At 39.2% G+C, this 24,316-nt stretch overlaps 1 protein-coding gene across 3 annotated transcripts in view; it reads left to right on the top strand.

Annotated features, from left to right (window-relative positions):
* Nucleotides 1-18,026, top strand: part of THUMPD2 (THUMP domain containing 2) — a 33,744-nt gene extending 15,718 nt beyond the window's left edge. For 2 of the 3 annotated variants that reach the window (XM_016142249.2, XM_036224287.1), the window contains 5 exons: nt 544-631; nt 6,694-6,765; nt 7,236-7,350; nt 11,186-11,294; nt 17,075-18,026. In XM_016142249.2, the coding sequence (XP_015997735.2) occupies nt 544-631; nt 6,694-6,765; nt 7,236-7,350; nt 11,186-11,294; nt 17,075-17,399 (709 nt within the window). In that variant the 3' untranslated portion in view covers nt 17,400-18,026. The remainder of the gene's footprint in view (nt 1-543; nt 632-6,693; nt 6,766-7,235; nt 7,351-11,185; nt 11,295-17,074) is intronic. The other variant, XM_016142250.2, reaches the window with a different exon arrangement.
* The last annotated feature ends 6,290 nt before the right edge of the window (nt 18,027-24,316 follow it).

Below are 24,316 nucleotides of genomic sequence, written 5' to 3'. Positions count from 1 at the left end.
GTGCAGACATGCAATGTCATGCTTCATTTCATCTTTTGAGAAAGATGCAAATTAGCAAAAAGCAAATTTACAAAAGGGACTTTTTATAAAAAACCTATTGCAAGGGTTAGCATCCATTCAGCCCTACTTTCCATTCTACATCTATGTCACAAAATAGCATATTCCTCTTGATGACTCCAGCCAGATTAGCAAGAAAAGGCCTTTTCCGTATGGGAAGACAGGGAAGTATATAAACACTTTAGAAAGATTTCTCTCATTTGTAATTATATTTTTATAAGTTAAACACATAAGGGTTTAAAATTCTGTTACCTAAAAATCTTACCTTTCTGAAATGCCACTTTGGCTGGTAAACAAGGTGATCAAGTAGAGAAGGTATTTTTGTAAGGTTAAATACTCTCTAACTTAGGGAATACTGTAGTGTGTGTTGTATGAATATGTTAAAATGATTCACGGACATGGACAGGTTAATCCGTGTTATTTACATCAGATTCTTCTTTAACTTAGAGTAATAATGGGTATACCATCAGGTTCTTCTCTTTGTAGGGTTCCTTTAGCCAGCAGAGCTTACATCAAGACAGCAGGACTGAGATCCACCATAGCATGGGCAATGGCCTCTGTCGCTGAAATTAAGGTGAGGAGAATGCTTTCATTCTTAGTAATATAATAGGAAGGACCTTTTCATAATTAACTTACACAGTCTCTTACCAATGGACATCTTGATTGCTTCCTTTTCCTTTCTTTTCTCTTTTTCTTTTCTTTGTCATTACTGCCATTACACGCATCAAATGCTGCAGTGATGTTTTAATTTATTGTTGAACTTATTTTGGCTATAAAAAAGGCTGAGTCAAATATAACTACACGTTATTATTTCTAATTTTTGTGTCATAATCATGTGGCCTATCAAATGTCTACTTCTTTTTACTGTGAATAAGATCTTGATCAATGTTTGTAAATGCTCCATGGATATAAAATAATTTCATTTGCTAGTCATTATCCTCCGTATCTTTGCTTACTCTTTTACTATCTGCTCAATTCTGAAAGAGGCATTTTGATCTCATTGCGATTTTAAGTTTTTTCGTTTTTATTGCTGCCTTATTCAGCTGGTACGTAGTTTGGTGTGTGCACATTTATGACGGGTGTTGCTTCCTCATGAATTGCGCCTTTTTATTGTTACATCAAGTTCTCTTTATCTCAATTAGTGAGTTTAAACTTAAATTTCACCATGTCTTATTAATATTTTCCCTCCTTTCTTTTCATTTGCATGTGCCTAATTTTTCTTGGAGCCTGCCATATTTTCAGTATTTTTTCTTACAAACAGATAGCTCTGTTTTTATCCCACTCAGACGGTCTCTGGCTTTCAATGAGGGAATTCAGTATTATGACAGACACACCTGATTGTATTTCTCCTGTTTTACTCTATTTATAACTTCTTATAGTTGACCCTTTCTATTTTAGCTAATTTGATCAAGTTACTTGATAATCATTTTATTGTTCTCCCTAAGGTTGGAGATTTTACTTTATCCTACTCCATGAATGGTTCCCTTTCCTGGCTCTCTTAATTAAACACATAGGATTCTATTATTATTTTAAAACAAGATATCTCCTTCTTCTTCTGCCATGACACTGTTTTTGCCAACGAGACACTAATCTTCCCCATCTTCCTCCTCTTCCCTATCATGAGACGTCTAGAGTACTTTTTCTCTTTTCTTGTCGCACCTTTACTCCTCCCTACAGTGAGGCCTTTGAAACTTTTACCTCCTTTCACTCCCAACCCCCAGCTACTAGATTGAACTAAATTATTTATTACATATCACAGTTCCTTTAAAGTATGTCCCTTCTGTTTCAGAGTTCTTATTTAGCACTTACAGCCTGTCCTTAATCATTAAGATAGAATCGTGTATACCAAACATATATTTCTGTATAAACACACACAGATACGTTGCAAGGTGTATCACTCCTCACCATTGTCCTTCACTTTGTCTTTTCCCGTTTGAGGTCTCTGCTCTGGTTTATCTATTGCTTGGTTGAGGTCTTATCTTAGGTATTTTCCTCAAAAGCGGTATTTGAATAATATACTGTCTGAATTTCTGTATATCCTCAACTCTCTTCCCTTCATCTTAGGTCTGCCTGTCTTGGCTCAAGTTGCAATCCTTTTCTCTCAGGTGTCTAGAGATGCTTCCCCATTATCTTTTAACTTCTGGTGGTATAGATGAGCTATCCATGCCAGAATGATTTTTCTTTTCCTTTACAGCTAGCTACCTTGTTCTTTCTGCTCAGCAGCTTGTAAGACTTTTCTCTTTACTCCTATAAAGTTTACAAGTATTACCAGGATATTCGGCCCGTAGCTCAGTAAGTCTGACTACCTGACTTCTAATTCTGACTCCACCACTCTGACTGGGAAACTAGGCAAAGCACTTAACATTTCTGTGCTTCAGTTTCTTATTTGCAAGGTGAAAAGAATAATTTCATAGGGTCATGAAATTAAGAGTTAAGTGCATTAGCGTTTATCAAGCAATTGAACAGTGCCCAGCATATTAGAACATTTATAAATATTAGCTGCTGCTAGAGTAATAATAATTATAATTATTTGGAATATGTAATGATTATTATTTCTCTAGCTCAGACACTTTTTTATTATTTAATTATTATTACCTCAACTGCTTTGTGTTGGTAACTTTAACCTTAAACTACTATCTTTTTTCTGCTTCTGAAATTCTTGTTATAAACATGTTCAGCTTCCTGGAGCTGTTCTCCAAGTCGCTTAACCTTTCTCACATGGTTTCTATCAGTTTACATTTTGGCTCTGCATTTTGAGGTATTCTTGTACATTTACCTTCTAAGTTATAACAGGAGTCATAGAGAATACTCTCTTTTTAGGGAGATTTTTAGCTTAACAATCATGGTTTTTAGCTTTGGAAAGGGATGTGTGTATGTATGTGTGTTTGTGTGTGTGTGCTCATGTGCTACATTTGAATATCTCTAGAGGCTCTTAACTTCTTTTATTCAAATATTTATCTGTCTTTTCCAGTAGTTCTATTTGACTGGCTGTATGTTCTGATCATTCTGCCAATTTATTCTCTAGCTACTGACACACACCCCTCATGTGCCATTATTTTTCTTTGTTGGCTCATTGGGGCTCAAGTGTGGTCATTAAAATAATGTGAATAGCTGGAATCCTATAAATGGTACAAGGCAAATAAATCTTCCCTGGTCCCCATGATTCACCCGTCTAGGCTCCTGTGTCGTTCCCTGATCAGTCCCTCAGGCCATGGTGAGGAAGCCCCATACGAGTTCCTTCATCTGGGACGCAGCAGAGCCCAGGTTGCCTCTAGATCTGAGCATCACTTGGCTCAGGGGAAGTACATAGCATGGAGGTGAGAAGAGGAGAGAGCTACTTTCAGATTACTATCTTCTCAGAACCCATGATTTCATTTTTTATTTGATTTAACTTTTTGGTCCAAATTTCTTTTAATATAAGGACTCTGAGATACAATTACAGTTTTTTTTTTTTTCAAATGCCAAGTCATAGTTATATTTAAGTCTAAATTTATAAAACCACCTACAAATTTGCAATGTTACCTTTATCTTGATATAAACATAAATATGTTTTTCAGCAAAGTGGAAAGTAAATTATTGAAAATATCCAAAGATAATGCTCTGTAAAAGTTTTCTTTACTGTCAATTTGCCCGGCAGGACCCAGAGTAAGAAATGTTTCTCTAAATGTGACCACCAACAAAGGATGTTTGTTAATATATATAACAAGTAGCACAGCAGAGTTCTTCTATGGGGAATGTAGTAATGACCCACGATATGAGTGATCCCAGCATCCAACCCTAGTCTAGTCCCCTCTTTGCAGCTTCTTACCCAGAGCAGTGCACAGACAGCTGGCACTAGCCACAACAAATGAAATTACCCTAAGGATGTTAAATATTTTTCATGCTTACTATAAATCATTCCTCTTCCTGCATATTATAACAGGGAAGATTGACCTCTATCAATCTTAGTTATTATTATAAGCATACAGAGATACTTCTCTGCCTCTGCCTGTGTACATAAATGGAATGGCTAGAAAAGGTCCTATGGTAAAATAAAGACATTTAAAGATGTTTAATGTCAGATTACCTCATTGAACATGGACCATGGGGAAGGAAGAACAACAGTGTTTGGCACATTTTGAGATCTTAATATAAATTAGTTATCATACCACTATTAAATTTTAAATAAAATTGCCATTCGTTATTATTATTAATTTTACTTACCTCCCCTTTATGGGAGATTCTGATGATACTCTCCTTAGGATGTGGTACCAGGGGAAAGTCTCTCTCTTACACACTCTCTCGCTCTTTCTCTCTCTCCTGAAGGACATTTTGTTTCTTCCCATTAGGCACCCTCTGGCTCTGACTAAACCCGGCTGTCCACTGAATACTCTGCTTCCTCTGTAGACATAGCAAGGGACCACTGGGCCTGGAGACATTGTTCCTTTTGCCCAAAACTTCTCTATGTCTTTGAAGCACATGCCATCAGATTATCCCAGTCATGTGCAGATCTCATCTGTCGTTCCTATAAGAGGATAAGCCATTTTCCTATCATAAGTCTTTATGATCTCAATGTCCACTCTGTAACCTGACCCCTTGGTGTCTTGGCTTCCTCACCTCAAATGATCTGCCTTAGTCACAGTGTAGAGCTTATCATACCCTGAAGGGTACACCTCCCCAAAACAGCACTTTCAAGAACCTTGCTCTTAACCACCTTCTCTTTCCTATTTACATCCTCTAGCACCCCAACACAGTTCCTTATCCTCTTGGGACCTCCATTCATTTGACCACTGTCCGTTACTCACCACCTGTCCTCATCTCCCCCTCAGAGCTTGGATTTTATGTTCTGCCATTACAGTCATTTCCTTGCCTACATTTTTAACTCTCTTGATTCTTATTTAACTTAAATATTGGTATCAGAAGAGAACTTCAACATGTTCTCTCCAAGTCTACCAATGTCTCAGAATCTGTGCTCGCATACTTTGCCTTAAGGTCATTACAATAAGTGAACTGTCCTTGTTTACGTGTGTACTAGACTCCAGTCCCTCCTGCCTGCTTGAGGACTTTCCCCTCTTACTCATCAGCTCGTACACGTGCTGTAATATCTTACAACTTTTTAAAAAATGACCTTCTCCTGAACCCACGTGCTCCTTCAGCTACCACCCCTTTTCTCTGTTTTCTTTTACAGAAAAAAAATTAAAACTAATTGCCCATGTTTACTATCTATTTTTTTCCCCATTCTCTCTTGTGCCCACTTCCATCAGACTTTCATCACCAACATTCTGCGGAAACTGTTCATCTTACTTAACATATTAGCAGTTTGACACTGCCAGCACTCTGCTTGAAATGGTTTTTTTCACTTCGTTTCAGTAACACCACTGTAGTGTCTCCTAATGTCAGTATGTGCTGCTCTCAGTTTGCATTGCTGAATCTTCATCTACCAAATGTCAATACTTAAGTGATCGCCAAGGTCCAACCCATAACTTTCTCTTTTAACTTCTCTCTCTTCCTGGATGACTCATCTAGTTCTAAGGTTTTAAATACCATTTGTAAACTGACTAACACTGACTGCTCCCAAATTTATATCTGTAGCTTGAACCTTTCCCCTGAACTCCAGGTTCTCTGTATGTCCAACAACTCACCTAGCACCTATACTTGGTCCAAGAGTATCTCAAAGTTAACATGTCCAGAGTTATTCTCTTGTCTGCTTTGAGCCTCTCCCAGCCCTTCTCATCTCGGTAACAGGCAGCTCTGTTCTAGCTCAGGTCAAAAACCTCAGTCATTTCAGACTATTGTCATTCTTTAACATTCCACATCCAGTCCGTCCTGTTGGCTCCACCTCTAAAATAGATCCTGAATCCAACCACTTTTCACCACTCCCACCAGTACCACTTTACCTCAGGCCACCATCATCTCTGGTGGATCCCTAACCAGCCTTTCTGTTAACACTCCTGCCCTTCTGTTCTCAGCGGAGCAGCTGGACGGGCCCCTTTGAAGTGTCATGTCATGTTGCTCCTTCAGAACAGAACTAGAATCCTCATAGTAGCTACTAGATGACATGATGTGATCATGAGTGGGGCTGATTTGTTTTTTCCTCCAAATTTCCTGTTCTCTCCACGGGTGCAGATAGGGTTATACTTCCCTGGCCCCTTAAAATTGTGTGCCGTGTGACTGACGTGCTTTAGCCATTTCAGTGTTGGTGGGCATGATGTGCTTCACTTCCAGATGGCACCTTGAAGAGCCAGTGCACAATTTGTCATGCCTTCTTTTCCTCTGCCGCAGAGGTGGCAGTGCTCCAGATGGTGAGCACTTCATTGGTTTGGCTTCCAGCGTAAGGAGCAGAAGCCCCAGGCGCCCTACTGTGGGCATGTAGCCTGAGATTACGCGGTGTGTTAAACCTCTGAGATGGGGAGCATGACCAGGTCCATCCTCTCTGATGTAAACACCACATTTTCCCCCTCTCTCCTGTTCTTTGGCTACACTGGTCTCCTTCCTAATCTTTCAACATGCCAAGCATACATTTGCCTTAGGGCTTAAACTAATAAAGTGTATTCAAGAGCTTTACTCTGGAAATATTGATTTTTCAAGTTTTAGGTTTCTTTTATAATACCTGTTAGGGTAGACTTAATAATACCAAATCAATATTTCTGCCTCTAGGCTGGTACGTTTGTTTTAGATCCAATGTGTGGACTCGGCACAATACTTTTGGAAGCTGCTAAAGAATGGCCAGTAAGTTCTAAACTTTGGTAAACTAAGCAATGTATTTAGTTTAATTGAATATTACTTAATTATTTACAAGTAAATTGTCTTTCGAGATTATTAATTTTAATCAGATGAGTCTCTATTTACTGTTATCAAATGAATTATGAAGGGTTAATTAACTTTCTATGTTATCTTGTAAAATACTGTGATAAATTTTGGAAAATCTAAGTAATGCCAGTAATTAGGCATGACAGATTATGCTAATTCCCAAATTTTTTAGGCATTTGTAATTGTAAAACATTAATAGATTTTAAAATTGTAATAAAAACTTAATTTTTTGCTATTGAATGTCATTTTAAAGAAATACTATAAATTTGTTTTAACCTGAATTAATCTATTCATTTTATTTTCATCATTTGAAAAAATATAAGTAGGTTTTCTTAATTACATAAAATATTTGATAGTTTTTCTTAAACTATGAATTTCTTCTCTCATAGGATGTGTACTATGTGGGCGCTGATGTCAGCAACTCACAGTTACTAGGCGCATGTGACAATCTGAAAGCTGCAGGCCTGAAGGATAAAATTGAATTACTTAAAGTCTCTGTTATAGGTAAGATATTAAAAGTGCAAACATTTGGAAAAATGAACATACGTAAATATATGTAGAATCAATAATATAAAACAAGACTCACTTTCTGTATATAAACCTAGAATTGTTTATGCCCTGTAACGTATCTGTGGGACTAATACTCAGTTTACTTCCAACATTATAATTGTTACATTTTTACTTTTCGAAAGATTCATGATTGAGAACATTTACATAGTGTTCTAAGCATTCAAGTAAAAGCATGCCTTTTTAAGATGTGTTTGTTACATCTGAACTGTTTCTCATAACCAAGGATCATTTAATATAGGTACAAAATAAAGAGAAAAATAATAATAAATTCCTTGGATTTCTTTCATATAAACTATATGAAATGTTCTGAATTATCTTACTTTCCCCTTTCCTCACATTGGACATCATTTCTGTGATATATAGGAGTGGAGTAACCAATCATCCCAGTTTGCTAAACTAACACTTTCAACACTAAAACTGGGAAAATCTGGGGCAAACCAGGACAGTTGGTCACCCTGGGAGGTCGAGGGAACCACCCTGTTTACTGATGGGGAATCAGCAGGGACAAACATAACACAGAATCAAGTCTTTGTGTCCAGTCAAAATAATATTCCCCCAAGACCCAGGATATTTAGACTATTGTAGAGAAGACTTGCATTCCTTATTTCTCTCCGTTTCCCTTAGTACACCTTTCTCCCTTAAAAATGAGCACATTTAATTCCCAGCTAAAAAAAAAAAATTGTATTCCCTTGACACAGTATGAATAGGTAGTAGAAAGGCCCCAGTATTGAACCTACACACTAGAGAACAAAATATTGTTTTAAATTTTTTTATTACAGTGAAAAAATAGCAGAGACGAATATCAATAAGAAAATATTAAGATAACTTTTGTGCAAAAGCATAATAAAGCAACCCCAAACGAGTCATATTGTAGATTGAGATCCCATAGTTATTTGCTGCCAACAGGTATATGGCACCAAGTAGTCAAATAAATCCTAGTTTTTAAAAGGATCACTACAGTAGTTGTCAAGAGTAGACAGTAGCAGGGCAAGGATGGAAACGGAGAGACAAATTACAAGACTATTGCAATAATCCGGGTAAGAAGTGATGGTGACTTGGACCAAAGTGGTATTCATTGTGATGTTAAGAAGAAGTCAGATATGATCTTTTTGACAGGAAAACCAACAATATTTGTTGGATTGAATATGGGGTATGAGAGAAAGAACAAGAATGATGCTAAGCTTTCTGACTTGGGCAACTAGAAGGTGGAGTTGCACTTTATTGAGTTGGGGAAAACTACAGGGGGAGCAAGTTAGAGTTTTGGACCTGTTAAATTTCACATGGTTATTAGACACCATGTGGAGAAATGTCAAGTTAGGAGCTCAAGACCATGAATCCCTTGTTCAACCTTGACAGGTGTGAGAATGTCACGCCTGTTTACTCTAGTAAGGAAGGGCAGCCATGGACATTAGAGTCGAACAGACTGAGTGTAAACCCAGTGGCCCCACCACTGTTTCTTCACTATACAGCCTTCAGCGAAATGCTCCACCTCTCTGTATTTTTTCCATCTATACTATGAAGATAATACCTTCTTTCTAGGGTTGAAATGAAGATTTATCACATAAGCACGTGGAGCACTGTGCCTAACACACAGCGTGAATTAAAGACGTCTGCGAGCATGGGTGTGTTATCTGGGAAGTTAGCGCACTCCCACCGTTATCCCAGTGTCTGCCTAACCACCGCCTCCGTCCTCTTTGTGTGCTGTAATGACTTTATTTCTTCTACTTTTTTAGTAACATTCACTTTATTTTATAACCCTCTACTAGTGTAATCGGAAATGACTCTTTAACATGCAGCAATTGCATGTATTCTTGTTTTAATTATCATGAAAATTTGGAACCAAATGATAATATATTACAAGCTATTGTAGGAAATGATTATTCATTGGTTAGACTTTTTTTTTTAATCTACTTATATATTTTTCTTAGTATAAAGTGGAGAGCTATAATATATACAGATTTGAGCAAAAGGAACACATGTATGGCTAATTAAAATAATAAAATTATAGACAGGTTTAAAAAAGTGGGAGGGAATGTTTTTTTTTTCTTCCAATTAGACTTTCTATAGCCTGTCGTACATTTCTTAAGTAAAAGAGTTATAATAAGATTATTGGTGACAGTTATGCTTTGTTCTCAGGTGTCATTCATTCCTACCCTTGTAGGAGTAAGGCATGCTTTTTTCAGTAACCCATAACCTCCCCATAATGAGCTGGTTATATTTTCTTTCATATTAGTGTAAGTTTTCCTCTAATACCCATCCTGCCCCACTGGCCTGGCTCCTGGAGTCCCAGCCAGATGTCCTGTGGCCCATGCCATAATCCGCAAGATTCACGAAGCTGCCAGGCTGCGCATATGGGCAGTCAAAAGGAAATGTGGGAAATGATGAATTGGTATACATGAAATATGTGTAGGAAAATAGGGACTAAGAAGCTTACCAGAGAGGGTTGGGTTTTTTGCTATCATGGCTGTAACAGTTATTGATTGTACCATATAAATACTTTGTTTGGTAACCCTTCGCTTCTGTAATAAACTCAGCAGCAGTAAGCAGCAATAACTTCTTTAAAATGCATATTTAGTAAAGCAAATACTGTAAGTCCTCATTTAATACCATCGATACGCTCTTGGAACTACGGCAAAACAGTGTATAATTAAACTAACTTTACCACAGGCTAATTGATATAAACAAGAGTTACATTCCTACAGAATCTCATCAGTGTTATAACAAAACGATATGCAATGAAACCATTTAGTCAAGGACCTCCTGTACTCTTTCCATTTTTCAAAAAGGCTGCTGATGTGAAATGTTGACATTTACCATCCGCTATGAGGCCATGATGATTATCACTGACCAAATGAAACGAACCTCTATAGAAGCATCTAGCTTGTACTTCAAAACTTAGTAGTTTTTTAAGGAAACTGAGCCCAAAGCAAACTATTTATTACATGCAGCTGAAGAAAATGCATTTAAATATCACCGTGTGAAACATGACTTTTTATTTAAATCAAATAACTACTCTTCTAAATTAATTTTGCTCATTTTCAATTCCAAGTTTTCTTATGTACATAAGAATAGGTGAGAAGTAAAAAGAATGGAAAGGAAAAGTGTACTCAGAAAATGTGGAAGTTAAGATTGGGTATATTACCTTATGATAATCTTAATTTCTGAGAAGAAAATGTAAAGATGAGAAAGAAATTTAGTTTTCATAATCAAACACTATATTTAATTTTATTTAGTGATAATATTCATCTTGATTATTGATTGTTTAGCTCTTCTTTAGTATTAGGACTTAAGGTTAAGATGTTCTTAACCTTTTGGGTCCCTTTTAAAAATATAATGAAAGCTATAGATCATCTCTCTTAAAAACGAATAGATCTACACATGCAGAATTTTATATGTAACTATGAAAAGGGAAGTGACAGTAACAGAATATAATTTTATAAAAGACAACTTAATGTATTCTTGGTTCTGGCAATTTTCTAGTCATGTAATATGTTTAGAGAATGAATTTTCTGGTTAATTTAAAATTTTGCTTAACTTATGTCATATTTATCATACTTGAAAAACCAGTTTTCAAAGAACAATATAACTGGTCCATTTATCTTGAGTGATTCTGAACGCCTTTCAGGCACTTGTAATTCTTAGAAATAATATTAGCAATCCTAAATTTTATTTAATATGTAAAAATAATTCTGTATACTTCAACGTTCTCATATTTCTGTTGTAAATATTTCAACTTACTGAATAAGGTTCTCTGATTTCTGTGTTTCAGAATTGCCATTGCCTTCAGAAAGTGTTGACATTATTATTTCTGACATTCCATTTGGAAAAAAGTTTAAGTTAGGAAAAGACATCAAAAGCATTTTACAAGAAATGGAAAGGTAAGGTGTTGAATTTATTTCCATAATTTCAAGGTATATCATAGTTCTTCAGTTAAGATTCGATTGTATTTGAGTAATTTCCCAGAGTTTTTGTAGCTTATTTTCTAAGGTTTTTAATTAGAAGTTTATAATTGAAATAGTTATTTCATATCATCTTACACTGTTTCATTCAGAAAAAATAATTTTTTATTGCCTGCAATTTGAATGTCTAAAGTCGTGACCTATTCTTCAGTCTCACTGAGCCAATTTACATACTTCTACTCCTCACAAAACCCTGCCTCCTGTGTGTTACTCTCCCACACTTTACAGATGGGAAGCTGGTACCCAGAAAGATTAACTTTCTCAAGATCACACAGCTACTAAACAGAACAGAATTCCCATAAGGAACATTCAGTAACATGGAATGAACAACACCTCGATTGTCGATTGTGAAATGAAAATGCTGAAGTGTTATTCACTTTCAGCATATTCACATTCCTAAGGTCGGCCTCAGAGAATATAATTCAGTGAGAGCATTTCTTTGAGAGGTTCAAATAGTGAGACCTGAATATATATTTTTCTCATCATTTAAGTTGATAAAGGAGAGAACCTAGAATGCATAGAGGAAAGAAAGGACGTGAATAAAAAATCAATTCATATTAAATTGTCTTAGCTGAGCATTTGATAGAGCAGGACAGTATAAATGTTCAAGAGCCTGTGTATAAATAATGTCACCAATTGAAAAATGAGCCATATGTTTTGGATGGAGCAAATTCAGTTTCAAGGCCTAAGTCTAAGTCAGAGCCATCTCACCTCCTCCTTGCCAGCTAGGTGCCTATCTCTTCTTTTTGTATTATCTTATTTCTAAACAACTTCCCCTGTTACACAGTTGCCTAACTCTTGATACGTTACCTGAGATCTCTTTCTGGGCAGCACCTATAATTCGCACATTTTTTGAGTTCCTGTACACCCTTCTGCCTGATACCACATTCCCCTGGAACAATTGCTGGAACCCTGACTTCATAACTAAAATCATTTCAAATGCTTTTGAAAAATACCGATGCCATTTTCCACCTCTTCCCACCAAGGCTGATTTAATTGGAGTAGAACCTGGGCATCTGTATTTCTTAACCACTCCCAGGGTGATGGTGTTGTGCAGCCAGGGTTAATAACCACAGCCTTTGTGCCTAAGTAAGTAATTTACCAGCCATATTGTTAAGCCAAGTCATGGTGAGATACTAACGTGTGTGAGCAGTGACCATATTTAACCTGACACTTGTCAGAAATAATGGCTTGACCCACTTGACAATAATGCCACCTCTTTCAGACTTACAAGTTAGTTGAGGGCTATATTTTGAACAGACAGCCCTTTCAACACTAGTAAAATTATACCAACCTGACTTTGTCTAGGCTGATTTTGGTTTTTATTCTAGGTAATTGAAAATGAGATAGTAATGGATGTGATTGCCCTCACACTGTGGCAGTAAATTTAAATATTTACCTAAGAATCAGGAAGGTAAAGATCCCCCACATAATTCAGATGCCTCAGTAGGATCAATTGAAAGCATATATATTTAGAAGTAAGGAACTTCTGTGATCAAGCGTCCTGGCCACCTGCCCACAGCCTTTATGGTTTGACTTTTTTCTGCTCAGATCCCACGCTCAGATGTGCTGGTGTGCAGTTTGGGTGTTTTTTGTTGAGTTTTATATGTTCAGCTTATTGTTGTTTCAAGGGGAGAGATCTGAGGACATCTCTCACTCCGCCATGTTTCTCTAAAAAATCTATGGTTTGACTTTTGACTTTTTATGGTTTGAGGTTTTGCACGGGCACTGTAGCATGGGTATAGTGGTGAAGAGGACAGGCTTTGAAGCCAGACACCTGGGTTCTGATATGGGTTCTATTACTAGTAGTTCTTCAGTCACAGGTATATCGCTTACCCACTTCGTGTCTCATTTTTAAATAATAATACCTGCTTCATAGCATTGTTCTGAGGAGTCAGTGGATTTAAATCTCTCAGAAAGTGCTAGGCACCCAGAGAGTGCTCAGTAACTATTAGCTCTTCCTGACTTTTTAGTGTGTACCACTTCAAATCCTTTGAGAAAGTAGGTGGGGATGTATGTAAATATGTCAAGTTTACCTAAGTTTTCTCACAGCGGATTACAAATAGTTGAAGGCTCTAGATAAAAAATGGAAGGGAAGGGGAATTGTGTTAGTAAAAGTAAGAAAAAATACAAAAAGTCAGTTAACCTGATTATAATAGGCAGGAAATACATGGTCCTAGATGTAATACAGAACTGGACTCTTTGGGAAAGGACACGCAGTCAGAATTAAAGATTGTCAGACAAACGATTGCTCTGGTGGCGTGAGCTCTCCACTCTCAGCTCAATTATTTCCTCTAATTTAGTTCAGCAGGAACCATCTCATGAGTACAGAGCACTGTGAGGAATTCAGAGAAGTATGTTTCCTCTCAAATATAACCATGGAAAACATATGAGCAAAATTAGAAATCCAACTTGCTCACCTTCAAGGAAGGAGAAGTCCATGTGTGCCCAAGAGGCCTGAATTGGGTTTATTAAAAAGCAAGGTTTCAGTAAAATTTAGAAATTTAGAAAGAATAAAAAACGAAATTATACCATGTTTTATACATACAGATATTCAAGAAGTATTTACTCAAAAATTTGAAGTAAATACTTCAAAAGGCATGTTCAAGGAACAACAGACATACCAATCTGCTGGGACCAGAGACTGGTGGAGAAGGTTAAGGCCTAATCCGTTCCAAGGTCAAATAATTGGGGACTATTTGTGTCATCTACCTCTAGTCTTGCAGGTTCGCATGCAAAAGAGAAATCTCTTTTATGCTGGTTGATTCAGTTTCTCCAACTTATTGACTACAGAATTTATTTTTTATAAGAACTGATACCTCATACAAGTCTTCAGAGGAATACAATTAGAGAAATGTTGCTTTATAATATTCTAAATAGTTTTCATAGTAAGAAATTATGTGTATATGAATAAGAAAAGATGCCTGGAAGGATAGTTATCAATAATGTTCCTCTCTGAGTAGCAGGATCTCAGGTGATTTTTACTTTCTTATTTTCTTCATTATTTGAAAAACCTTACAAGTAATTTGTGAATGCCCTGCTGGGCATCTCTCCATGTTTTCAATTTTATATAAGTAGGATCATCCTTAATTTTCTGTTTTGTAACCTGCTTTTTTTACCCCACTCAATAATATGTCATGAATCTCCTTTCTGATACATTGTTATAATGTGCATTATAATTTTCAGTAGTTGCTGTAGTATCACATTATATGTATATACCACTGTATAACCTATACCTATGGATGAACATTCAGTTAATTTTTAACTCTAATATAAAGAACAATGTTCTGAACATCCTTGTACAGCTTTCAGACATACTATATGACCAAGTTACTTAAAACCACAGTGCCTCGGTTTCTTCATCTGCAAAATGGTAATGCCAACAGGACATACTTGCAGGGATAATTCTGAGGATTAAATGGTATATAACACAAAGCATTTAAAACAGCGCCTGGCACATGATGAGTACTTGATAAACATTAACTGTCACTATTCTACTACTTATGCTGTTAGATCTTCTTAGGATAATTTCCTAGAAGTATTTCAGTCAGAGATTATGCACATTTCATATTTTTAGGACATTATTGCTAAACTGCTGTCCCAAAAAAGTTACGCCAGCTTCCATCTCAGCAGGGCTCGTTTTCTCATAATCTTGCCCTCCTGAGTATGGCAGTGTTTTTATTTTGTTGATATGGTGGGTAAAAAGTTATAGCATTTATTATTTTAATTATATTTCCTTCTATGTGTTTAGAGATATTTGTGTGTTTTCTTGTTTCTGTCCCATGGTGTACTGCCACACCTGTCCTTTTCCCGCCCTGCCCCCCTCTCCATAGAAGAGGTTTGTTTCTCTCCTAGCCAGGACTTATCCTCTTGGTTCCTACCTCCTCAAGGACCATACTCTGCCCATTTCTTATCTTCACACTATTCTCATTCTTTCCAGATTCAGTCATCACTTCCCCCAGACACATTTGGAGACCTTGTGTATTCCACATGCTGTACTAAGCCCTGGGAATGTGGCTGTGAATAGGGCAAAGTCCCTGCCCGCGTGGGGCTGGCATTCCAGCATGGGAAGACAGGTCGTTCATAAATAAATAAACAAGATAACTTCAGATCATGATTGGCAAAATGAAGGAAATAAAACAGGTTAGTTTGCTAGAGCGTGAGAGAGAATCAGTGGCTACCTTAGATAGATAGTCGGGGAAGGCCTCTCCAAGGAGATGATGCTTGAACTCTGGAGCCTGAATGATGAGAAGGCACACAAGGGACTGATTGTTAAATGCGGAGTGAACAGCAAGGGCAAATGCTCTAAAACAAGAAGAAGCTGGCTGAGTTTGAGCAACTGAAAGAAGTCAGTGTGCTCAGACCACAGTGAGCAAGGGAAAGCAAGCAGGCAGTGAAGTGGGGGACAGAGGCGAGGGTCAGACCACATAGGGGTTTAGAGTTTATTTGAAGTATAGTGGAAAGAGAGTTAGCAGGGATTTCCATTTATTTTCTATGTGGAAACTGGGCGTGGGGGGAGCAAGAATGAGAATAACCTGTCAGGAGATTGTCACAGTCGAGCAGGCTGGATTTGAGGATGGAAGATGAAGTAGATGTGATGTCATCTGGAGACAGACTTGTCTAGATTTGCTATTGTCCTCGTGAGGAAAAGTTCCTTAAGCTCCTGACGTGTTTGCTGGGCATAGGGGTGCTTCCCTTTAACTCCTGGTTCTCTGGTGTCACGTCGTTTCCTTGACTGTACAACCCCAGATGATCTTATCCACTATTATGGCTTTTATCTACCGTTTATTATTGAGAACTTCAAAATCCCTTCCTCGAGCCCTGGTCTTTCCCATCACCTCCGGGCTGTGTGTCCGGCCGGCTGTTGGAATCCACACTGACATCCAAACAGAGCTCTTCTCCTGCCTCCTCTGAGTCACCCTTGTGCCAAGCTACTTTCATTGCCTTCTTTTCACTTCCTCCTGTCTCCGATGCTGTCTCTGCCTCCAGCACCCTCCTTTGCTCCAGCCCCTAGTTATCACGTGGCCTGCCTCACTTCTGCTTGTCCTTTAACTCACACTATAGGTTTAGGACCCACCTACTAGGTTCCCTCGGCACCTATTACTTGCCTCGATGGCATCTGCCACACTCTTTAATTGTTTACTTGCCTCTCTCACTGTTCAGTAATCTCTTTAGCAACTCAGAGGACTGTGTGTCTGTCATTCATTACTTTTTCCACATAAGTGCTCTACAGACTTTGTTCAGATGATTGAGTAAATGAATTCTCAACAAGCTGACATTTCAAGGTCTTCCCTTTTTCTGATCTTCTCTTTGCCATTCCTTTGTTTATGTTCTTACTCTTTACTGGTGACTCTTCTGCCATCAGCTTACTGCCTTCAGCATATGCTGAGTCTTTAGGATTCTTTCATTTGCCTTTCCCTTTGTACAATCGTGTATTAGAGTATGATAACAAATTACTTTGAGGCTTGCCTTTTAAGCAGAGTAAAAATAGATAATTAAAGCAGATTTGTACTAGCTATTCTATAATTACTATAATGAATATGCATTATGAAAGATACTACCTAATTATCAGAATCCTTGTATTTAAATAGATAAAATTAAATTTCAAATTAAAAATACCAAATATTTTAAATAAAGTAGGATTGTTTGTTGTCTAAAAAGAAAGAACTACTCATACCAATTACCGTTTTTTGTCACAGAGTGCTTCATGTTGGCGGAACTGTTGTTTTGTTGCTTAGCGAAGATCACCACAGGCACATTAAAGATTGTGAGGGGGGCAGCATCCCTTTGAAGTCCAAAGGCAGCCACACACATGTACGTGGAACTGAAAAGTGCTTGATTCCTGACGAAAAAACCGGCATATCAGAGACAGTGCCATCTTCATCGGAACCCAGGAACCAGGAATGCTTAGACAAAGTGCCGCGGTTTGGCTCTTTGGTGCCAGTGGAATGCTACAAAGTTAGCCTGGGGAGGACAGATGCATTCATATGCAAATATAAGAAGTCGCACTCTTCTGGACTCTAGCAGGCTAGATACTGTGAGCCACGTTCAAGTCCTCAAATGTCCGCTCTGCGGCTATAGAGCGGTGGTCTCCATGATCTCCATAGTACTCCAGAGCTCAAGAAGACAAATTCCCCTGAAGACAGGAGGCCTGGCTGCTGAAACAGGTTTTAATAAGAGTTTCTGCTTTAGACTCTAAAGTACTTAATGTTTCTGACAAAGAACAGTTAATTAATATTTAAACCAAAGTCCTCTTAAACTGTGTAGTCTGTCAGAATACGGGAAGTTCTGCTCTGTCCGCCTCGTTTCTGAGCAGAAGCTTCAACATCGAAACCAGTTTCAGAGGTTCACAAGTATATCACAATCATCATAAGATTGGTAACATTTTAACTAGCAGATATTTTAAATGTAGAAACTTTTATGTTATTTCTTTTGATATTAAACTTGATTTTTTTCTATCTATAATTTTCTTCTCCATTGGAATGAAAACAATTTTATGTACAATACATTTTATGTTATATGGCCCGTGTTATGTAAAACATCAATAGGAATAATGAAATGAGTTGAGCCAATATCTTCCAACATGGTAGAAAATAAATTTTGCTTTTTTTCTAAAAGCATTAATAAATTGTCACTTCATTCTTATTTAAATTTAGTGCATTCCTTGTGTTTATTGCTTATGAAGAAGAAATAGGAATATGATGAAAATATGACTTATTTTTTCAATAACCTAATGTAGTAGCTTGGCTTTAATAGCATTTGAACAACCTTCCCATATTTGGGTAATTTCTCACCTTATGAGTCCACTTCTCCAAAGTAGAAGCAGAAAACTTGTTTTCCAGGTGGAGCACATAACCTAAGCCCAATATCAGGGTCCACTGATCAAAGTGGGGCTCATGGAGCCAATGATAAGTGGAATTGTTATCTGAGAGCACCTCACAGTAAGCTCAGTGGCACCTGAGCCTACCATGTTTCTGACAAAGAACAATAATCTCAGTGAGACCTGAGCCTGTCATGCATGTATTCATACAACCAATATTTATTGCACATTTACCATCTACCAAGGCACTGTTCTAGGCCCGTGGATCATGTCAGTGAACCAAACAAAGATCCCTGCCCAGAGGACTTCAGCATTCTAGTGGAAGAAACAGATGAGAAACACTGACATAGTAATTTATTTGATGGGTTAGAAGGTGATAACTGCGATGGGTAGGAAAACAAAGTGAGGAATACAGGACATTAGGGGCAGAAGTGTTTTACATTTGTAAATAGGTCAGGCCTCAATAAGAATATGAGATTTGAGCAAATGTTTAAAGAACATGGAAGAATGTTCCAGGCAGATGGAACAGCCAGGTACACAGCCCCTGAGGCAGGAGAGTACCGGTGTGTCTGAGGAACATCAGAGAGGCAGACGTGGCTGGAATAGAGTGAGCAGGAGAGTGAGAGGTTAAAGTCGGAGTGAGTGGCAGGTGGATATGGCAGCTTAGATGATAAGGCCTTGCAGACTATTATGAGGACTTGGACTGACAGCCACTGGAGGCTTTTGAACAGAGACAATCTAACATACATTTAGTGTGATCACTATTACTGCTATATTGTGAATCAATTGTAGGGAGTCAAGGTCGGAAGTAGAGAGACCAGTTGGGAGGATTTTGCAATAATCCAGGCAAAAGAAGATGGTAGTTTGCCCCAATGTGGTAGCAACTGAGGTAGTAAGAGACAGATTCTGGATATATTTTCAGAGTAGAACCAGCGGGACCCAGTGATGTGTTTGATGTGTGTATGGTGCCATGGGTGGAGAGGGGACAGGAATGGCTGCAGGAATTTGGCCAAGCAGCTAGAACAGTGGAGTTCCCACCCACTAAGAAGGGAAAGGCCGCGAGAGGGACAGGTCGGGTGAGAGACATCCGAAGTTTCAGTCTTACACTTGCTCATTTTGAGATGTGCGCTACACCAAGTAGAGATGTTGAGTAGGCCGTTGAATATCGGGGTCTGCAGTTTAAGAAAAAGGTCTGCTTTGGAGATATAAATTTAGGAAGTTTTGGCATATAGGGTCCGTGAAACGGGATGAGATCACTAAAGAACTGAGTGTAAGAGTTTAAGGGAGACAGGAGAAGTGAGCCTGAGCCCTGGCTCCTCCAACCCGGAGGTCTGCAGAAGAGGAGGAATCGGCAAGGGAAACAGAAGGAACTAGGGAGATGAGGCAGAGAGAAGACCAGAATGGATGCCTGGAAGGCAAGTGAACAGAGGGTGTGGAGGAGAGAGATCAACTATTAAATGCTCCTAAGCAGCCAAGCCAGAGAAGGACTGGAAACCGACCACTGAATTTAGCAATAACGAGGGTATTAGTGAGCTTGACAGTGAGAGGGTCAGTGGAGTGGCAAACCCAGCCTGGACTGGGCTTACAAGAAAAATCGGAAAAGAGCTGGAGGCAGTCAGTACAGACAGCTTTCGAAGGGAGCAGAGAGTGGAGGTAATTCCTTGGTAGGAGATGCAGAACCAAGAGAATAATTGTTTTTGTTTTTTTTTAAGGTGGGTCAAATAGCATGTTTTTGTTTTTGTTTTTGTTTTTGTTTTATGTTGAAGGGAATGTTCCAGGAAAGATGAAAAACTGATGAAGTAGGAAAAAGGATGAATGCTAGAGCAGTGTCCTTGAATGGGGGGATGAATGCAGTTCGCACGTGGAGGGATTAGCTTTCCGTAAGAGCATGAATAATTTCTCCATGGTTACGAGTGGGAAGGCAGCATACAGCCATTTCTGCAATGACATGATAAATGTGCCCCTGAAAAAATTTTTCATTCTCAAATTTATGCACCAAATATAACAATTTATGAAAAAAATAAGGTTGGGGCCGACCATTCTATCTATCTTTGCAACCTGCTCACTAACAAAAACACCAACTGACATAGTTTTAAAAACGGTTATATTATATTTATTCTAATAAATAAAAGGATTTCACCTTTTCAGGAAAAAGGACAAAGGCATGTGGTGGGCGGGCAGTGTGTCCGGAACCTCTTCTCCCGCGCTTGCTTATTCTGCTTATCACACCAGGGTCCTCCACATTTAGCTGCTCTTATCTGGTGCCACAAAATATTAACGTGCTGAGGGGAAAAAAGATTGCTTATGAACCCACCCGATTTCCATCCTAGAGTGACATCATCCCCCTACTTAGCGATATTTGCGTTCATGCCCGTTACAGAAACACAGATCATATGAGAACGGATCATAAATGGAAGCAGATGCTGGAAGATGGGCAGGTGTGGAGACAGACTGTGGCAGTTCTAACTGCTTCAATTTTCTCAGTAAAAAATTACGTGGTGATTTCTCCAATTTCTGAGTCTTAAGCAGGAATAGCTCCTCAGCAAGTGCCGAATCCTCACAATGGCTACCAGCCCATGGAGTAAGGGTGTCTATGATTGAATGGCGAATGTCACACCTTCCTTAGGCCCCCCTTACTACCAAAATGTCCAAAACAAATACAATACTATATCTTTGTAGAAACTGCGGCTATTAGTGCCACCAAGAAGAAAGAGGCACAGATGCTTCATGGAATTCTTCAGCATCTGAAAGCAACCTATGTCACCTTGGAGTTTGCGGCTCTGACTCATTTAATTTTAATGGAGGCCTGGCCAAGGGAGGGCGCTCTGGCTGGCCCAGACCCACTGTCAGCAGCTCTGCATTTTTGCCCTTTTGACACAGGAGATCTGACAGTGCTCACTCAGCATGTCTGTGGCTGACTGTGGGTGCTGTGTGGAGCCAGCAGCAAGCCCTAACAGAGGAAGTACAGCTGCAGCCTCTTAGCTTTTGGAGCAAAGCCAAGCTCTCTTATGCAAGTAATTATTCTTCTTTTGGAAATAACTCTTGACCCGTTACTGGGGCTTGCTACGGAGGGCTTGACCACAGGACCCGAGGTAACCACGTGACCTCAGCTGCCCATCTTGAACTGGGCATGGTTTAATCCACCAAGCCACAAGCTCAGCCTGGCAGCACACCCTCATCAAGTGGAAGCAGCATATGTCAGCACTGAGTGGCCCATGGCTGAGGGTCCTCAGGAGCTGCAGGAGCAGTCAGAGCCTTATCCTGGGATATGTCTCCTGCCTGCTGGGCTGCTGTCTCCTTCATGACCATGGCCCCATGGGAAACTTCCAGTGAGCAGTTCGCCAAGGAGGAGAAAAGTCAAATCTGGTTTACAGATGGCTGTGCAAGTTTTGTTGGCACCTGCTGGAATTTAACTGCTGGGGCATTTTGGCCCCACTCAGGGCCAAGGGAGCAGGACTGGCAGTGGTCCACATTGTACACTTTGCCTAGAAGAGACGGCCTGAGAGGCAGATGCCCACAGTACCATGCACAGCGTTTGCCAGTTTGAAAGAATGGTCAGTGATGTGAAAGGAGGTCTGGAGAAGAGGAATGTGGATGGACATCTCAGAACAGGCCCTCAAAATATAAGAGAATACTTTCTCCCACTGGAATGGTCAAGAGTCACCACTGTGGAGGGGGTCTAAGTTCATGGGTAGAAGATTATCTGCCCTGTGCCTTCCCCTTCTCCCATCACCCGAGATCAATGGCCATGGTTTGAGGAATAGAGATAATGCATTGGCCAAACAAGAACTATTTCTCACCCAGGATGATTAATTTTCAGCAGCAGTGACCACCCCTGAGACTTGCTGTAACACCACTTCGAGAGAGAGATTATAGTGGAGACCCTTCCCTTGTGGAGAGCAAAAATTTATCCTCACTGTAATAACGACTCTTGCTGGATTTGGATTCTCCAAGCAAGCAGCACCTTTCATGGACTTTCCAAATTGCCTTTATTCACTGTCATTTATTTCTATGCAACAATGCTGCTCCCCAGAGTTCCGTTACAGTGATATGAGTGAGACGATAGACCTATGCTCATTCTATTCTTATCATGTACCCTGTCACCTGAAACAGAAGGCCGGCGGCGTGGTGGAACAGCCTATTAAAGGCTCAATTATTGATCCAGTAGAGAGAGAATTCCTTGAGAGAATGAGATGCCTCTATACGGGAAACTAGGTGTGCTGCTAACCAATGACCAATAGATGGTGCTCTTTCTCCCAAAGTCAGAATAAAGGGACCAACGGGTGAAAGTGGCAGGGGCATCGGTTACCCCATCACCTCTAATTAAGCAGGCACCTTAGTGGAACCCACTTTCTGGAAGAGTGGCCTCAGAAGCATCTGGCATCAGGGGTCAGGAGGAACAGAGGGCAGCACTCAAGGTCCAAATCAATGGCGTGTAGCCAGCGGAGGCTGCCATAGATCGTTGTGGCAACAATGCTGTCATATGTTTTAGATGGTGTCCCTGGTTGCAGAGCCACCCAGGCTAATTTGCTGTCCCTCTTGAACACCTTGATATATTTTTTAATAACTCCCTTCTTTGTTAAACCACCTAGAGTCCGTCGATTGCAGCTGGGAAGCCTTTCCACACGCTTTGGTGACGGAAGCACACTGCTGTCATGCAGGCACGATCTGATTCTCAGTGAAGTGTCCCATATGTTTTACATGTCCCCTTTTGCCATCTTTCCCAGGTTTCGATTTTAGATTCTTTGCTCTGCCCCTCCTATTACTTTTAATGTTTTGGTCTCTCAGACTTTGAACAATACAGACTTTTTCAGCCTGTACGTAAGCTTTACTTGCTTCTTCAGGAGGAAAAAGAAAAATGTGTGGGGGTGGACAGCTCTGTGTGTGTAACCAAGAGGCAGCAATGACAGGTAGAAAGATGTGTTTCTTCATTGATCTGAATGACAGCAGTGGAGACCGTAAGAGGCTGTGGTTTTAGATATCTTAGTGCACCTCTAATCACCTTTAGTGTACAGAACTAAATCATGTCTTCAGTTTCTGCTGAAATATCATTAATATCAAATACATAAGACAATAAAACTTTTGGAGCATTTTCCAAAAGGTGTGGATCTCCTTTGGTAGGAGTTTTTACAACATCTTTTATTCTTTGACAAAGGGTGCGGCATGCAAGACAATTAATATTTCTTGAACTAATTAAACTGGTTCTGTCAGAAGAGAACAAATAAGTGCCTGTGGATCTGAGGATGATAAAGCAAAGGGATACTCCAAGGAAAGTCATGCAAGAGACACACAGCCATCAGGGGGAACATACTTTCCATGTCACCTAGAAAGCTGTCTCATCAGGGATCCAAACTACATTGCTTTTCAGGAGGAATCTCTCACTTGGATGTTAGGTAAATATGATTGTTCAAGGATCTATGCAAGAAAGCCTTTGGACTAAAATTAGGTGAGATGCAAGGTCTTCACAAAGACGTCTGAGTAATTAAGAAACCTCAAGTGAATATTTTTATGAATGTTATACAAACACTATTTTCCCATAGTGTTTGTAGCCTTTTCAATTCTCATTCCTTCCCTCATTGATTTAATTTTCATTCATCCAGCTATCAAGCACTTACTAAGTACCTGCTGTGTATCAGGCTCTGGGGATGCTTCTTGGTAAACTGGTCTTGCCCAAAATGCTTCTGTGGCAGCTTTCTAGAAAGAGAGGTAAGCAGGGGATGGGAGGGCACCAGCCAGAATTCCAAGTTTATTATAAACAGGATGATTCCTGACCCCTGGAAATGGAGGGATGAAACCACTCTCTAAAAAAGCTTGACAGAGAGAAGGGTGAATGAAGTCCAAGAAAATATTTGAGAATGAAAAGTAAGGGATTTGTTGGGAGTTTAAAGAAATGACTGAAAGCTTGCCTAGGTACATGAAGAGCTTAGCTTTAAATTGGACAAGTTCATTCAAGAGAATCAGGAGATCTGAAGTATAATTTTGCCATCCGAATGCCACAATCATTTAATATTGTCAGTTTTCATCGCTTTCCTTTAGCGTTACTGCCTCCTCAAGGGTGTAATAAATGAGAGCAATTACTCCAGGTCCCCTTTCTGTCTGGCCCCCTCTCTTTTACACATTA

Source organism: Rousettus aegyptiacus, unplaced genomic scaffold (assembly GCF_014176215.1).
Source record: "Rousettus aegyptiacus isolate mRouAeg1 unplaced genomic scaffold, mRouAeg1.p scaffold_m13_p_7, whole genome shotgun sequence".
Lineage (NCBI taxonomy): Eukaryota > Metazoa > Chordata > Mammalia > Chiroptera > Pteropodidae > Rousettus > Rousettus aegyptiacus.
The sequence above is the reverse complement of the archived record's forward strand: the minus strand, read 5'-3'. Positions and strand labels throughout refer to the sequence as shown.